Source organism: Typha angustifolia, chromosome 8 (genome assembly GCF_048772165.1).
Source record: "Typha angustifolia cultivar Huaian chromosome 8, ASM4877216v1, whole genome shotgun sequence".
NCBI lineage: Eukaryota > Viridiplantae > Streptophyta > Magnoliopsida > Poales > Typhaceae > Typha > Typha angustifolia.
Window position 1 is genome coordinate 16051378 of NC_133246.1, and position 18047 is coordinate 16069424.

The window sequence follows — 18047 nt, forward strand, 5'->3', positions numbered from 1 at the left end:
GAGTACGGGCGGGGATAGAGGATGCCGGGAGCGGAGTAAATAAAGAATCTTTCTTTATTTATTTTTTTAAATAAAATTTTATTCTATTTTTTATTCCATTCCTCAGAACGATGCTTGTTATTTTTCAGCATTTGGAGGTTTTATTTATCATATACTTAAATGCAGGGTTTTTATTTATCACATCTTTTTAATTTAGCCCTTATATTTTTACTAAAATATCAAAAACCACCCCGGTTAACTAGTCAGGTGATGATTTAAACGCGGAAAGGTCAAAATTTCTCTTTCAAAGTTCACTATGTTTCCAACAATATCCTTTCACTATTATTATTATAGAAATAATGCAGTCAGTAGTAGCTAATATTAAGCCGCATAAATTGGAATTCAAGGAAATATAAAATAATATAATGATCAAAATATTGGGTATGAAAATTCCAAAGAGAATATTAATATTTTAGTCGATATTTTAAAAAGCTTAAAATAATAAATCTGGGCTTTTATATGCATTTATTATGTAAATTGAATGCACTCTGTTGTAATATAAGTACCCTAACTTTTAAAAATACCTGAAAGAAAAACCGTATTATTTATATATCATGTGTGAAAGCCGCATGATTCCTAAAGTAATTCTCACCTAAGATATTTGACAATGGAAAAGGAAAAAAGAAAAACTATATCATGTGCATACTTTTCCCTATTGGAAAGATGATGCTATCTCTGACGTGATCAAATTGTGCTGCTAATCTTTTGCTTTCCAAAAGTCAAATCTGACTATAATTTCTCTTCTATTTTTATTCTGACTATAAATTTACACTATGCGTGCATCATGCGATGGAGCAGCTCAGTATGAATTAAATTAAAAATTAGATTAAATTTTTGGTGATTGAATCAGTCCATTCCACAAGTTACGGCAAGCTAGCGATAAGCCATTCATAATACATAACTTGTAAAACATATGAGTTTTTAATTATTTTGTTCAATAAAAATTGGAAACACGATAAATATATATATATATATTTTATAACCTTAGCTAAGTAAAGGATTGTAATTGAATTTATGAATTAGTAACATTTTTCTATTTACTCGTAGAGACCAATCTATATTACATAAATAATTAATTCAAACTATAATTTTTGTAGTCATACAAATTATTGTACATTCACACTGGACCACAACAACTTAATTAGTGATAAATAAGTGTGTGACTTATCTAGATTTCGATGGGTCAAATCATTCCTACAGGTTCCAGAAGAGTAGGTTACTAACAATATAAAATCCTTGGATTACAAACACCAGGCTAATTTTGCTTATAATATTTCCTTTTCATACGTATCATATCATTATAAATTTAACAATGACATGTGGCCAGCCACCTCCTCATTTATAACATTTAGGTAACTTGTCATGCAACAACATTAAACTTTTATTTTTCAACCGGTGGATAACTATTGAACAATTTTTGGTCAGCCCTAGGATTTTCCTTTCTCTATCGGAGGCCTTCATTTTTCTTTTCATTACAAGATTTTTAATTTTATCCCTTCGCTCTTCTTTTTTCTTCCTCCTTTCTCCGTCAAAGGTTTCTATCCACCCTCCTGCATCGTATTTGAAGTAGGATATATATGGCATAGTATATTAGAGTTGATATAAGTATAATCGTTGACTATGCTCCTAGTCCACCCGGACCTAATCATTGGCCCATTGGGCCGAAGGAGTTTTAAACAAAGTGAGGGCCTACTAAGAATTTGGGCCTAACTGGGCTTTGGATAGTCAAGCCGGAAAATAGGAACACGAAGAAAAGTTTCTGAGCTCATTCTACTCAACCCAGTCCTATTTGCATACATCCTTGACAACCTGCTCGGTTGATTGATTTGCTCGCACTGAGGTTCTTTTCATGGCGAAACCCTCCAAAACAATCGTCTATGGCTTCCAAAGTTTCTACTTCCACCAACTCCCATCGAAGTCTCGACCCCAAAACCCCTTCTCTGCTAGTCAATCCACCTTATTGGATGCGAAGCATCTCATCTCCGAATTCGCGTCGAGGTTCTCGTCGGCTTCAGCAATCTCGGGAAGAGCTTATTCCAGTGGGCTTGTAACAAGACCCACATGTCAAAACGGTACCTTTTCTCGTCTCCTTGTGCCGAAGTATGATTCCTGCTCTCCGAGCTCCAACTGCTTCAAATGGGATCGCTCTTTCGGTACTTTCCCATCTGGGTTTTCCATTTCAAGGCATCTGACCACTGGAATTACCGTCAAATTACGATCTCTTGGCTCTGGAATCAAGGGGCTTGGTAGGATTAATGAGAACGGTTTGGGGTGCAAGTTTTTTTCTGTTAAAAGTGCGGGTTTTGGTAAATTTGGTGCGAATCTCGGGAAATCAGCAGTTCAGAAGCCTGTTTCTGCTGTCAAGTCGGCAGTTAAACGGTACCGCGAGGCTGTAGGATTGCAGATGGAGGCATTTTGGAAGAGAAATTTTATGGCTGTTGTGGGTGCTGGCGCTATCGTACTTTGCATTGCATTGTGGAGAATCATGTTTGGAGTAGCAAGCACGTTCGTTGGACTCTCGGAAGGGATGGCAAAGTATGGGTTCCTTGCTCTCGCAACCGCCATTGTAGCTTTTGCAGTGAGTAATCTGCTTTATCTTGTTAATAGGATTGGCAAAATTAGCTAACATTAGCTGCAGTAAGTAGTTAAGAATGCTAGATAAATGACTTACATACAGATGATTTTGTTTCGGAAGCCACTATAGTCTGTTTGAAAGATCATCAATTTGCTAGATTACTCGCTCTATTTAGGTTACGTTTGTCCTCTTAAAGAGGGGAAAATTAGTGTTACTGGGGATTGCCTCCATTGCTTCAATTAGATAAGCTTGTCTAAGTCAAGATAAAGGGTCATTTAGTATAAGGAATCTAGGTTTCTGTATATAACAATCATGATAAAGTGACTCAAAGATGCCAATGCAAGGGACTTCAGAGCTAGATTGCTAGCTGCAGGAGAGGTTTAATGGTGAAAGCTAACAAGATATATAGTTGGGACTTGGAATCATTATAGATGTTATTCCAACCTAGAAGATGTGTTTTACTTTTTCTGGCATCAAGTTCCTGTTGTTCTATTGCATAATAGGGTGATTTTCTTTCTCAACCCTTCTGGTTTACGTTTGGCTCTAAATATGGTCTTCCATCTTTGTAAGGGTCTTATTAGCCATGCAATTCAGAAGGCAGAAGCCACTCAAGTTGCAATCTAATTCAGTCCAGGGAAAATAACTTATAAGTTAGATTGTCTGAGAGTCTCTTCATGTATTTGGTATTAGAGCAACAATATATAGGTATATCACTGACTTTGTTCAAATGAATACAAGTTGAATACAGTTATTAGTGAACATTTAAATGGATTAGACATGTTAGAAAGAGAACACATGAAGCAAAGAGAGAGTGATTCCATCAAGCGAAATACTGAAACATGCCGTAAAAGGTCAAAGTCAGCATAGATGAATAGACCTGGTAATCTACCAATTAGATTGCTCATTTGATGCAATGGACAGTGACATGAAGCTTGCTTGTTGTTCTTGCCATTATTAGAAAGGAGAGGATTTTTATGGGGGCATATATGATCAAGGACTCTCATTGGTTATTGGACTTTACTGTTGAATAGTTGCCTTCCTCTGTTTGGATGTCCTTTGTTAAAAATCCCTTTTCATTGAGTGGGGCCATACTCGATTATGCCTCTTTCCTTAGATGTTTCCTTCTTGGTAATCCGAACAATCTAACATGCAATCATCCCTGACTTTGCTTGTATGATGGTTCTAAAAGTTGGTGTGTTTTTCCTGGTGGATCAGACAGGCAGATTCAGTAGTGAGAAGATTGTTAAGGAATGCTTTCTCGTCTTCTTCTTTTTCTCTTTTTGGTGATTACACTACCTTGTGCCTTGCTTGATTTGATTGTATTCATACAAATTAATTCCATCATTCTTATCCAGGTTTCTGTTGTCGTTCATCGGATATTTAGTCGTAGGACAACTAACAGTTAATCCAGGGAACCTTGTGTAATTTATTATATTTCTTTATTTACTGACAGAAGCTCATCTCCTGAATCCTGATAAAATCTTATCAGCTTGTCTCCATTAGTGTGCTTTGGTTGAGCAATAAAAATGCCCTTCTGTATTGTTATTGTAATATCATTTTATAATTGTACTCCCTAGTGCGTCAGATTCTTGACCATTCAGATATAGGCTGAAATGAAAGGATCCATATTTTGAGCATCCTGGGTTTTCTTGTTGGCTGCATCAGTTTACATGCAGCATCATGTGGTCATTGTTTAATCTGACCAATCTTCTGTTTTTCTCTAGGGCATGTATCTTCGTGCAAGGTTTGCTATCAATCCTGATAAGATATATAGAATGGCGATGAGGAAGCTTAACACATCCGCAGCAATGCTTGAGGTTATGGGTGCACCTTTAACTGGGACAGAGGTGAGAGCATATGTCATGTCAGGAGGTGGACCTAGACTGAAGAATTTCAAGCTAAGGCTTGGTGGCAGAAGATGTTTCCTTATCTTTCCCATCAGAGGATCTGAAAGAAGGGGTCTCGTCAGTGTTGAGGTTAAGAAGAAAAAAGGCCAGGTAATTGAAGTAACTGAATGATGTCTTTCAGTTGAAAGAAATAGAATCTCGTGATTTTGCACTTCTTCTCAAACTTTATCCATGACATTCGGCAGGACTTACATATTCTTCCAACTGACTCATTTTGTGAGCCTCCTAGTTTTTGCACAAAGTACTTGATAGAAGAGAAAAGAAAAGAATCTATTAACTGAAATCGCCTGACCGCAAGTGCCTTTAATGATTGGTGCTTTCTTCCTTCAGTTTTTCTCGTAGAATTTTCCTCCTCTTTTTCTGCATGTCCATGGTTGCATTCTTCAGTCCAGTTTATCTAGGGTCTAGGAAAAACAATTGTATATGTGTGAGTGTTGTACCAAACTAAGAAATGGCTAGTATGTTATTTGGAACTACGGTTACATCCATCAGTGTGGTGTTTGGCTCCTCGCCCATGGGAGTGGACTCGATGCCACATTGCAGGGACAGATGGTTTAGCCCCTATCATTTATTGGATTTGAAAGAAAGAATCTTCTGATTTAATATATATATATATATATATATATTACTTGACCATTTAATAATCTTCTGATTTCACTGTGATCTTTGTTGCAGTACGACATGAAGCTACTTGCAGTTGATATACCAATGGCAACAGGTCCTGATCAACGTCTATTCCTGATCGGGGATGAGCAGGAATACAAAGTTGGTGGGGGTTTAATATCCGAACTCCGAGATCCTATAGTCAAAGCAATGGCTGCCGAGAAGGAGTTTGATGATCTCGACGAAAAGGAGGAGGAGGAAGAAGAAATTAGAGAGCGGGAGGAGGCAGAAAGAAGACAACATGAGGAGAAAGAACAAGCAATAGAAGAAGAAAGAAAAAGACATGAGGACAAAGAAAAACTAATCAAAGAGGAAGAAACCAAGCGGCGGGAGGCTGAGATCCTCGAGAAAAGTTAGTGCCTAGATTTCCTTGATGACATTGCCTTTTTATGTTGTGCATTTTTTTTCCATTTCTCAAAAGAGCAAAACCAGCCACATGCTCCTTTCTGAGGAACAAGAACGTCGCCCAAAGTTTCAATTATAAGTCATGCGTGTTATTCCTTCTTCTCATATGCCACTGGCACAATATTTTTACTCTTCACAAGGAGTTGAAGGATATAATAATTTCGAGCACCATCTGTTCGATTATTTGCCACATCTTAGTCTACAACTTATATTTTCCTGCTATTATTGCAATCTAGCTGGCTCTTGATGCATTAGTAGACGGATTGCAGTTGGGAAAGAAATTATATTAAATTGCCACCACCGCGAGTACAAAATGCTCTGTTAGGTGGCATCACTCATTTATTATACAGTTCTATTCTACTGGCGTGTTCAATGCAGTTGGGAGCACCATTCTGCATGCATTGCTCCATTCATGAAGCCTATCTATTTCATTTTATAAGTGTCTGTCTCTGTGAGAACGTGAGCCTTTTCAGAGCAATTTCATGGAAAAAAAAAAAGAGAGTCACATTCTCTTGATGGGTCATATTACTTTACTGGGAAGATAAGAAAGCATTAGGTTCTTCAAAAGATCCATGCCGAAGGTGTCCCAAAAGTGGGGACTTGTTCTAAAGACGGGGACCGTCTTGGATCTTAATTTTGCGAGGAAATTTCCATGCTCCACTGTTTTGATCTGTGAAAGGAACAGAAAGGAGTATTAGACTAGAAAGAAGTAATAACATTTAATTGCATGATCAGGGGTAATTCATATGATACAAGTTGAGAGTATTCGTCCTCTGTATATGTTTCCCTCCTAAATCTTGCAGGTAACATAATCCAGTCAAAATTCCAACAATCTTAACTCAATTTCTGGTTAACCATAACCCCTCTGATCTAAAAAAGACTATGGTAAATTCATTTTAGAAATTTATTCTTTTTCAATCTTTTTTCCTTCCAATAGCTAATTAATTGCTCACATATCTATATCTATATATCAATCCGATCTCTTTACACAAAAAAATAAATAATAAACACCAATAAAAATATAAAAAAAATCCGGGGCTTTTACAATTTTATTGATTTTTTTATTTAGCATATATATATATATATATATATATATAATAAAATTATAAATGTCAGCACTAAACCTAATGGAGGACAAGATGAACACTAAAAGCGTTATAACTTTAAAACATTAGGGGGGGCAGGGGATGGGTATGAGTGCATGACCCTCGTTATATATGGCCAGTAGACATAAATATGAGAGTTGGCAAAGGAAAGACAAACATTGGATGGCCAATATGAAATATATTCATACGTAATAAATGCAACGAAACAAAAAAGAAATAACACAACAAACATGCAGCCATAGTGATGAATCTTTTAGTTTGGACCCCCTACCCCATGCACAGTAACGCTGGTTTCCATTTCAAGCCTTTGGCTCCATGCGAGCCACGGTGCTCTTCACGTACTATTTGACAAGAAAACAAAAGAACCCTAAATTATTAGCACTTGTTATTCTGCATGATTGAAAAAACTGTGCCTGGCTCCATTCCTGAATCCTAATTAAGTGGTCCTTGGCTTAAAAATTGCGAAGAAACTGTACAAAGAAAGACAAAATTGAAATCAAATAAAGCTGAGTTGCTTATTAACTTTGATTAAAATAGCTTAGCTATTGAGCTATATTGGACCATGTCAACAGATCATAAATCCGATTCATTGTATCAATACTATGAGTGATATTTAGTGATTCATATAGTACTAGGGAGAGAAATCTTCAAAGTTAAAACTCTATATTTACGTATAATTATATATTGAGCACTAAAGAAGCTAAAATTAGAAGCTATACTCTATACTCTGCTCAAGATTAATTCAGCGTCCAAACTAAAGACATAGTGCTCGGATCATTATAAAGTCTCATGTGAATATTTGAGTTAAAAATTACCTCGAACGACTATTTTATATCTAGAGAATTAATCTAATAATTATTTATCGCATCCAATTAACTCGCCCTATTATTTTGTCGGCCGATGGGTTCCACCAATCTAATATAATCTTATTCTTGCAACATTTGACCATCGTATACAATAATAGAGATAATACGGGCTATAAAATCCGACGACGGACACGTGGCGAAATAAAAACTGCCACGTCGGATACCCCGGGGGGGATCGCGGACCACGTGTCGTATGTGTAGGTTATACCTGCCGATCTCAACAGTAACACCGGAACCTTCCGTTCCATTATTATTGAGTGACATCGAAAGCGCACGTGAACTGTCGACGAAAACCTTAGTTAACGTTCAAAGGCTATCAATAATGCGGTTATACAATTGTACGACTCCTTGGCTGCCGATGTTAACGGCTCTTTTTTATAACCGTAAATGATTAATTAGTATATTTTGAAATATAAAAATTTGCTGTTTATTTATATATATATTTTTAATTATAGGTCTATGAGATAGATATTATTAATGCTCTCTTAATTTCTTCTTAGCTATGGTATAAGAAGGCCTCGAACTTGATCTCGGAAAGGGAGAGTTTAAACAGTGGAGGAAAGAGAGAGAGAGAGGAAGTGACAGCCGTACCAATTAGTCTTCACACGGGAATTGGCTGAACAAAGCTAGCTTTTATAAAAAGAGTCCAGAATCCGAGCTTTTGATCGTATCTTCTACTTAAACTACTACACTATTTAACTTTATTTTAAAACATTTATGCTAGCCGATGGCCACGTGAAAAATCACTGTTTAAAATAGTGATTATTAATACATTTATTAATTTATCAGTATAATATAAAAAATATTATATTGTATGTAAGTTACTGTTTATATAAAGGATCTATGTAGAATGTAAATCATTTTTATTATAATATTTTTAGAATAAGTTTGGTAAAAGAAACAAATCTCCTGTAGCCAAGCCAAAAGTCCAACGTGGCATCGTACCTTTCACCGCCGGAGTTTGGTTGTTAGCGACGGTTAACTCCATTATAAGACTATAAGAGAGATCATCGTTGAGCTCTTCCCATCTCTCCTCGCTCCTTCTTCCTCTCCTCAATATAAGAACTCGACTCCTCTTCTGGAAGAAGAAGAAGAAGAAAAGAAGAAAATATTCCAACTGGGATTAGGAGGAAATGAATCGGGTCTTAAGAAGGGAATCTCCAGTTCATGGGAGGAATGCCGCGGTGGCATCCCTGCGGCAAGGAAAGCCAAGAGATGAGAGCTTGGATCTCTTCCCCAGGTTCCAGAGAAGCCAATCCACGGCCTCACATAACAAATCTAGAGCTCAAAATGGTGATCACGATTTGGAAACTTTTTCCTACTAGATTTGCTTCTTTCATGGCTTTTCTTAGTGTTCTCTTTTTTTCTCTCTCTCTCTTTCTCTTTGGATATGATTCTAATTTCTATTTGTTGGGCAGGAACGCTGGGGAAGAGCGGAATGGGTGATATATTCTCTGCAGAGGTTGTGAATAACGACAACGACTGGTAATAAAGGATTATATCTTCTAGTTCTCTCTTCTTCTTCTAAGATTTATTAAAGAATGTTAAGGAAAATGATACACAGATGATGGATCTAATCCGAGCAAGTCCTGTGCTATAGAACTTGTCTAATTAATTGTTTGATTTAATATTTTTTTCCCAAACGAAAGCAGCAGGCTCTTGACTCCTACTGGAACTCCTGGTGATCATCACCATCTATCTTCATCAGCAACTCCAAAATGCAACCCAAGAGTTCGATCGGTGTCAGCTTCAAAGTCCTCAGGGGTATGCCACATTTTTCTTACTGTAGGTCAATCATAAGATTAGACAAAGTATTTTAGTGAAACGTTTTACAAATAAAATCAATTAGTTTAAATTATGTATATATAGTGCTTCAGTAAAAAAAAAAAAATCTATTATCACTCTCAATATTTACAAACGAATCTAACCCATAATTAATAAAACTAAACTATTGGACTACAGTGATGATCTAGATCTCATCTCCTTTAATCAAGTTCAATAGGAATGAGGATAACAACAAAGAGTCCCACCAAATTAATCTCTATCATGATGAGGAGTTCGGACTTTGATTAAAAGTTTATCATTCTATATAGGAAAATTACGTTTTACAACTACATAATGACAAATTTATTATTCACTACCCACTGCCTTTTTAATATTTACTTTGGAGCCTCTTATATCAGACCTTATTCTCAGAAAGCATCTAAGTTTTTTTTTTTAAATAAAACATAACTAATAAATTTGCCAAAAAACCATAGCAAAAGTAGGGTGTAAATGTTATTTTCCCCAGATGTAACTCTATATGGGGTTGCCATTATAGAAGTTGATCTACCCTCGTAATTTTTATTTTTTCTGTTATCCTGATGATCTGGCAACCAAACAGGACATCTATGATTTAAATGCCAAATTGTAGCAGAATGCCACCTTAATTAGGGCCTCAATTAGAGTCACCCATGAAGACAGTCCTGGTACATAATATGAGAAGGAGAATAGGACGACGTTACAACAAAAAATATCACTACGATGAAAAATAAAATATTAGATCCCAGGACACAAACGAAGTACTATATAAAGAATTTACTGGAGCAGAATGTCTAATATATACATTATGCATCATTGGTTCAAAACTTTCTCATCGTGCAGCTCTCTGTTACTCGGCAAGAAAACCCCAACCCCACCAAACCAATCAGGAGCAACTCAGTGACTCGTTCTTCAATCTCCAGCACATACACTTCATATACCACCCAATCAACGCACCTCACCACTAGCTCATCTTCTGTCACCTCTAAGCCTTCCCCAACTCCCACAAAGCCGGCGCCGCGTCCCTCCAGCCCAGCTAGAACTCGGCAAACTCCTACGGTGTCCAGACCATGCACGCCAGATGCTCGATCAAAAACCCCTTCCACTGCGCCTGCAACTCGGTCAAGTTCCCGGCCGTCTACTCCAACTCGCCGCAGCCCAACTCCAACCGCCTCATCACGGAGGCCCAGTTCGCCGGTGATGAGAACGGCTGAACGAGCCGTCTCCACAGGGAAGCAACGGGAGCGAGTTCAGCCACTAGGCGCAGTACTGAGTTCTTCCGGATATGCCAATGGTAGAGGCGGGTCGCAGAGGAATTTGGCCAAGGCGCAAGTGAACGGGGGTAGCGCCTACGAAGCGCAAAAAGCAGCAGCATCTGATGTCGGAGGACGGAGATCTCTACGGCCGGCTTCGCCAACTGATAGCAATGGATTCGGAAGGACCATATCTAAGAAATCGCTCGACGTGGCCGTGAAGCACATGGTGAGAGTTCTTTTATGTGTTAACTATCTTGACATCCATCTCAAGGAAGAAATTGTAAACAAAAAGAACTACTTGTATCTCAGGACATCAAGCAAGGAATGGGAGGGATCCGTGGAGCCTCAATCTTTCCGCACAGCATTCGCTCTTCCAGCGTCGCAGCAGCTCCAATAGTTAACAAAGCAGCTGCTACTACTAGGAATACAACTGCTACCGATGTTAATAGATCACCAGAGCGACCGACTTCGGAGAGTGGCTCGACTGATGGCAACGTGACCGCGGCGAGAGTGAGAGGGCTGGAGCGGGATATCTATGAGAGCGTTCGATATGATTCTATTCTGCTCAAAGAGGACTCCAAGAACTTGAGTTGGTTGCATAGCGTTGATGATGTATCAGTAGAGAGCCCTTTGTTTCACCGATTCGAGCCGGTTCCTGAGCCTTTTGGGATCTTATGACGCTTCTCGGGTTATATATAGGTTTTTGTTTGTATCGCTCCCGCTCCCTGAGATGTGCTGTAAAAATAAATGTGGCGTTATTAGCTTTACAGGCGTATACGGTATACCCTATTATTGCCGTTGATTATTGTTATTGGCATCGAAAACACCACTAATTTTTTACATAGGTCGATATTTCAATTATCGGTCAATCCTCAGTTCAGTGCGAAATTAACTTGATAAACTGACACGGATAAAAAAGGCTAAAACGGACCACAATCAAGGATTCTTGCCTCTCGGAACTTGGCAGATTGCAAAGAGATTGCCATATCACTTCTGCTGTCAAGCAGAACAAATGGTTAACAGATTCGGTAGTCACCTCCAGACAATCCACTTCTCATGATCAGCGACATTAAACCAAATCTAAGCAAAGATGCACTATAAGACTTCATCGTATCAAGGAAATAGACGAATAGAAAGAATCAGTTATCACTGCTGCCTTTTCTTGTACACCTCAATTGCGTAATCCTTGTGTTGAATACAAGTATATATACTTCGAATCTACCAATTAAAGCTGCACCATAAGATTCTTGTTCCTTCTATACTCTAATCTGCACGGACAGCAGGCAACTTTCATTTTATTTTCTTTGTAGAAGGAGAACAAATATAAATCATAAATCAAATATAACAAAGCACTTATACAATCCCCATCAAGTTGAATGCATCGTTACTGGTGCAAAACAATGAATCAGCATTGTAGGATACACCACCTATAACAAGTACCTTGTATCCATCTCCATCTGAGTGACTAAGCATGTATCAAAACTGAGCACAAATATTAAGATCTATATTGCAGTATTTCGTCGGCTAACAATTGGATGACCATAAGTTCGTGCTTGCCACGTTAATAGACTCAATCCCATGAAACTGCTTAAGCAATTTCCCGTGAGGTGTGCTATGCTCAAGCTCCTGCATTTTATTTGCATGGTCAACGGAAAAAAAAAAATCACCAAAATAATTTCATCATCAGTATGTCAAAAGTCTGAATTTTACTGATGGAAGAGCAGCAAAAAGGTTCACCAGATAGGTACATCAACAAAAATTTAACTGATAAAAACACAGAACGATATAAATCAAAGAAGCAAAATCCAAATGCCTCCTACCTCTATACGACAGAGATCGCTTGATAGCCGCCCTCTTCAAGCTGCTTCGCTAGAGAAATATCGCCAGTCCTAATAATTTTACCATCATCCTGGATATATGAAAATTAAAAAAATAAATGTTCTGCTAATTTAATGACACAAACTGCTGCTCTGTTGTTCTGATTGTCATGACAGTGAAATGTACGAAAGTAGATAACCATGGATAATTGCAAAAATCTGGAGACTAATTTCTCAAGTAACTCCAATGAAGTGAAAAAGGAATATCCAAATGCGATAATAGTAAATAAATTATACAAGTTTCTTTGGACAATATGAGAAGATAAAGGGAATCTCCAAAAAATGCAATGATATTTCCCCAATCAATGCTGATATTCACACAATATCTGAGACATCTCAACCACAGTGTCAAAGTTGAACAAATCTTAACCATCCCTCATGCCATTGATAATATTTATAGTAATTACTTTATCATAGATTCATAATATATGTATAAAAGATTAAGTGTTCAAAGTTTCAAACTGTTAATGCCAAGATTGGACAAAAATTTATATCGGTTAAGATACTGAGGGATGTTATTTTAATTAATACAATGCGGGAATCTTTGGTGCTAAATACAATCTTAACTTGGAAAGTGTGAATAAAATCAAGAGAATGTCTCACACATATCTGATCCTGACTGCTACAGTTGCAATCCAGAACATCAAAATGAAAAGTTCACTTCCCAGAAGTTCCTTTAAATATTTAAGCTCTGCTAAACTAAACATAAATTTACTACTTATAGGTAATACAACTCTTCTTTGGAACTGCAGGAATCAGATTAAGAACTGCTGCAACAACAATTTTTTTAATAATAATAAAATGTTATATTTAGCAAACCCAACCGACAAATGTGGTAAGCAACTGAATGCACAGCAATGTAAGATACAAATTTTGAGTTGCAAACACAGAAAAAGCCAACTATGTGGAAGGCTTCAGTACTTCAAACTAGAAAAACAAGTGACCAGAATTCGCTGAACTAGGATATCACTAAAGATATGATTGATAGGCTCTCTGTCCAGCTATCAGTAAATACTCCATATTGATTAAAAATATCTTACCATTATATGGATATATCTTGGTTTGATGTAATCCAAAAGGCGCCGATAGTGAGTAATCATCAAAACAGAATTGGTGGGTTTTAGAAGACCATTCACTGCATTAGCTACTTCTTGAAGTGCATCAACATCTAACCCAGAATCAATTTCATCCAGAATAGCCAAATCTGCCTCAAGAACCTGAAATTACATGAATATGGTAAGTAAAAAAGGCAAAAATGATCAGAAAAATAAGCGGAAGAAGGATAAGCCTGATGTACATCATTTTGATCTTCCTTTAGAATTTAGATTGTAACTTTATAAGTTTGCTGGCTTTCTGTTTAAGATAGCCAATCTTACCTGGAGATGCAAGTCTAGCCTAGAACTAAACCGTCAGCTGCGAGACATTTGTAAGGGAAAAAAAGATGATGAAAACCTAAGAAAACTAAGATACATCAGTTAGTGGACTAACTCCAGAATGATATTATCCTCACAACTATTCTAGCATATGCACTTATAAATGGAACATGCTATAAGAGAAGAAAAAGTAACAACTTCCAAACTTATTAAAGAGTTAAGCCTTTTGCCCATGATACATGAGAAGTTGCATATCTCATGCCGACATGATTCTTCAACTGAAAAGACAAGCTAAATTGTCTAAATAGAGGATTCCACCTTGTAACAAGTAAAGACATAGCAACAAACTGACAGGTTCCAAACCACCTATGATAAGCAAGCAAAACTTCTTTTATGTTTTTAAAGGTAAACTCGGTGTTTAACATTTTAGGTTCAATTAACCTGTTTATCATTTTAAGAAACACAAGCACAGTAAATGACAGCTTTCAAAAAGTATAACGTTAAGTAGCAATTACCTAAGCATGCAAATAGCAGGATCAGGAAGCATGTACAAATGACAATGACATCAAAATGGATATAACCAAATCAAAATGAACTGACATTATGTAGAAGATAACCAGGCTATCATATAAAATAGCAAAGATATAACATCAGAATGACTGCCTGTAGTCAAAGCAACTGATTTTGTCCAAATGCTATTTTCCCTACCGCAAGTTGCAGAATTTCATTTCGCTTCTTTTCCCCACCGCTAAACCCTTCATTGACATTTCTGTCTAGAAATTTTGGCTCCATTTTTAAGGTGACAACTTTGGGTAACACGTAATGAAAGAACTGCAAAAACAAAATATATTGACCTTTAGTATACTTCAAGGACATTCTTTAAGCCATTTATACATAAGATTCTACTGATAAGTGATTACTAAAGATCCATAAAAGCATATACAATGTCGTGCTATTCAAGCATTGAAGAAAAGAAGGACAATATCGACATACTTTTTTTGTTGTTGATGTCTAATTTCAAAATGATGTAGATCTGAATTAGTAAAATAGCACAGACCTCCAAAGGATTCATTGCTGGTAGCCCATGCTTTTCTCTTCGCGCATTTAATGCCATGAGCAGAAAATCAGAGTTGCTTACACCTGGTATCTCAACAGGTGCCTGGAAACTCAGGAAAAGCCCAGCAAGAGATCTTTCCTCAGGCTCCTTGTCCATCAAGTTCTCCCCTTTAAAGAGAACAATGCCTCCAGTAACCTCATAATCTGGATGACCAACAAGAACCTGTAATCAATAAGATCTTTTTCAAGAGTTCCTAGACAGTGAGCACAATAATGATTGAGGATCAGGTATGTGCGAAACAACTTTTTTGTGTCACCAACTTTTTAGTGCTCATTATTGTATTTTACATGCTCTATAAATAACCTCTCCTATTTACTAATGATTGAGGATCATATATTGTCACCATAAGAAATAAGTAATAAGATAGTGTTTTTACGTGTATACATCACTAAAATTCCTTAATTGCTAATGATTGAGATACACATATTGTCGCCATAAGAAATAAGTAATTAGATAGTGTTTTTTACGTGTATACATGTAGATACCCCTTGGAGTATTCTCTAGACTCTAATAAACACTAGTTAAAATGCACTCCCTATTATTTATACATATCCTCCGATAATTTAACCAAAATTCTCTCAAGCTCACAAAAGCATATCTACAACTATCTTCATCTAAACATCTAACAAAAGAATAACCTATATCAATGTAAATAATGCACTGTCGAACAGTAAAATGCATTAAAAAGACGGTCACCTTCGACAACGTGGTCTTCCCGGATCCGTTCTTCCCCATAATAGCATGAATCTGTAAGAGAACCAGAGTAGAAAATAATAAAAATAAAACCTAGACTGCAACGTCTTGTAGAATTTTACAGAAGGGGAAGAGAAGAAGGGAAATAACAGACCTCGCCCTCGTTGATGGTGAGGTTTACGCCATGAAGGATCTCCGTTCCCGTATTCTTGACCACGGCCTTAAGATCTCTGACCTCGAGGAGAACCCTCCCCGGTCCGGACGCTCCAGCGGCGCCGGACGCTGGCGAGTCGACAGTGAGGGTTGCCCTAGGGCGGGTGAGGCGTGCCCGGATCCGCACCGGATTGCGAGATGAGACGGGAGTCATGGAGGAGTACGTACGCGATACCCGAAAAGAGAGGGAAGGGGAGGGCGGAGACGGAGAGGAGGGAGAAGAAGGAGAGAAGGGGAGAGAGGCGGTTCCGGCGGCAAGAGCCATAGCGACGACGTGGACACCTCTCGTCCCGGAGGATTTGGATTTATTTTTCGGGCTAGTTTATCTACTATTAATGGGCCTCACAATTTCTTTTTCCTTCTCTTTTGAATAAAAAGGATGTTGATCACAGCCACAAGTGATTGTCGGGCCTGGCCAACCGGGCTGGGCGCTGAGTCATCCAGCCCGCTTGCAAGTGGGTCGGGCTAGGCCGGATTCGAGCCAGGCTACAAAAATGTAGCTCGTTACCATCTGTCAGCCGATCAAAAAGCGGGTTGGAGCCTTCCCTCGTTCCATCGTCTAGCGCAATGTCTCCCCGAGCTTCCCCATAGGTTGTCGCCAGCCTCGGTGCCATTAGGGGTGTAAAGGAGCTGAGCCTGAGCGAGCCGGCTATGGCTCAGGCTTGGCTCGAAATGACTTTCGAGCCTTCTAATTCTGCTCAGGCTCGGCTCAGTTTAACTCAAGCCCAGCCTCGGTGCCATTAGGGGTGTAAAGGAGCTGAGCCTGAGCGAGCCGGCTATGGCTCAGGCTTGGCTCGAAATGACTTTCGAGCCTTCTAATTCTGCTCAGGCTCGGCTCAGCTTAACTCGAGTCGAGCTCGAGCTGGGCCAGACCGAGCCCGAGCCTATTATCAAGCCCTCGTTTCTCATTTTTCTCTCTCGCTTCTTACCACTCAGGTTACTACCCAACCCACGGTCGCAGAAGAACCGATGGACGTGGGAGTTGCGGGGGTTCGAACCGAGAAGGCCGTTTGAGCACAAGGAGTTTCGCACTCGTCTCCACCATTAGGAGATTTCCCGTCCCGCTGCTGTCACCCATTTCGCTCTCTGAGACCTCAGCTTCCTCGACCTCGTGATGCCAGAGATTGGGACGCCGGATGGTGGAGGAGGAGGAGGGGGGTCGACGGTGGGGAAGGAGGAGGAGGAGGGTCAACCGTGGAGGAGGAGGAGGAGGATCGATCATAAGGAAGGAGGAGGGTCGACCATGGGGAAGGAGGAGGGTTGACCGTGGGGAAGGAGGAGGAGAAGGGTTGACGTGGGGAAGGAAGAGGGCCAACGGTGGGGAAGAAGAAGGATTAGTTTTGGTGGCTTTGAGAATTTGAGATCTGAGAGATGGAGGCTGTTGAGATTTGTTGAGATTTGGGGATTTTTAAGATTTAGGGTTTGATAAGTTTATATATCGAGCCTATCGAGCTGAGCCTGAGCGAGCCAGCTCTAGCTCAGGCTCGGCTTGAAATTAATATCGAGCCGGTTTTAGTGGCTCGGGCTTGGCTCAGCTTTGACCGAGCCGAGCTGGACTCGAGCTTCAGCCGAGCCGAGCTCGAGCCAAGCCCGAGCCGCTCGTCAAGCTTGACAGCCCTAGGTGCCATGCAGTTCGCCATGATTGCTGTCCCCTTCAGCTCTTCTGATAGGATTCTCACCATCGCCGCCTTCGAAGCTATGTATGCCCCATAAGTAGGGACAAATTCGCCACTAGTGATGACGACATTGCCACCACACGCCCGCTGCCACTCTGCCTCCCAATAGCATAGGAAGTGTCCTCGACTATTGACCGTGAAGGTGGAGTCCTAGTCCTTGAGATCTGTGTTGGCGATCGAAGGGTAGCTGGGGTCGAGAACCCTGATGCAAGCCACGAGGATGTGCGTTAACTAGCTAAAGGATGATTCAACCCTATCAAAGAGGGCTCAGACTCTGGCTTGGTCAGAGATATCGAATTTATGGGCCCAACACAGGTTTGGGAGAGCTAAACAGTATGAAGTACACAAATTTTCATTGGGTTTTATCGTAGCTAGCTTGGCTTACAAGCAGGCTAACTAGATGGTGGGCTTTTGTGTAATAACCCATATTTAATAATAATAATAATATATAAATTCAATTAAATAAAAAAAGAGAAACAAA

The 18047-nt window shown here is 39.0% G+C and overlaps 3 protein-coding genes across 5 annotated transcripts; 2 read left to right on the forward strand and 1 right to left on the reverse strand.

Moving 5' to 3' along the window:
- Nucleotides 1-1812: 1812 nt before the first annotated feature.
- Nucleotides 1813-5779, forward strand: LOC140766184 (uncharacterized). Its single transcript, XM_073105645.1, has 3 exons — nt 1813-2617; nt 4339-4611; nt 5197-5779. The coding sequence occupies exons 1-3, from the start codon at nt 1889-1891 to the stop codon at nt 5539-5541; spliced, it is 1347 nt and encodes a 448-aa protein (XP_072961746.1). The 5' UTR covers nt 1813-1888; the 3' UTR covers nt 5542-5779.
- Nucleotides 5780-8585: 2806 nt separating this feature from the next.
- On the forward strand, nt 8586-11478 carry LOC140764851 (uncharacterized). 3 transcript variants are annotated; one of them, XM_073103665.1, is made up of 5 exons: nt 8586-8854; nt 8980-9046; nt 9211-9325; nt 10205-10843; nt 10927-11478. In XM_073103665.1, exons 1-5 carry the CDS (start codon nt 8695-8697, stop codon nt 11293-11295), a joined length of 1350 nt encoding a protein of 449 aa, XP_072959766.1. In that variant the 5' UTR covers nt 8586-8694; the 3' UTR covers nt 11296-11478. The 3 variants fall into 3 exon arrangements, with proteins under 3 accessions (XP_072959766.1, XP_072959767.1, XP_072959768.1); XM_073103666.1 differs by having other exon boundaries at nt 9214-9325; XM_073103667.1 differs by having other exon boundaries at nt 9217-9325.
- A 403-nt stretch (nt 11479-11881) lies between these two features.
- Nucleotides 11882-16226, reverse strand: LOC140764852 (probable ATP-dependent transporter ycf16). The gene is made up of 7 exons (XM_073103668.1): nt 15832-16226; nt 15681-15731; nt 14925-15146; nt 14576-14698; nt 13535-13711; nt 12438-12526; nt 11882-12243 (listed from the first exon to the last, which is right to left on the reverse strand). The coding sequence occupies exons 1-6, from the start codon at nt 16153-16155 to the stop codon at nt 12440-12442; spliced, it is 984 nt and encodes a 327-aa protein (XP_072959769.1). The 5' UTR covers nt 16156-16226; the 3' UTR covers nt 11882-12243; nt 12438-12439.
- Between the last annotated feature and the right edge of the window lie 1821 nt (nt 16227-18047).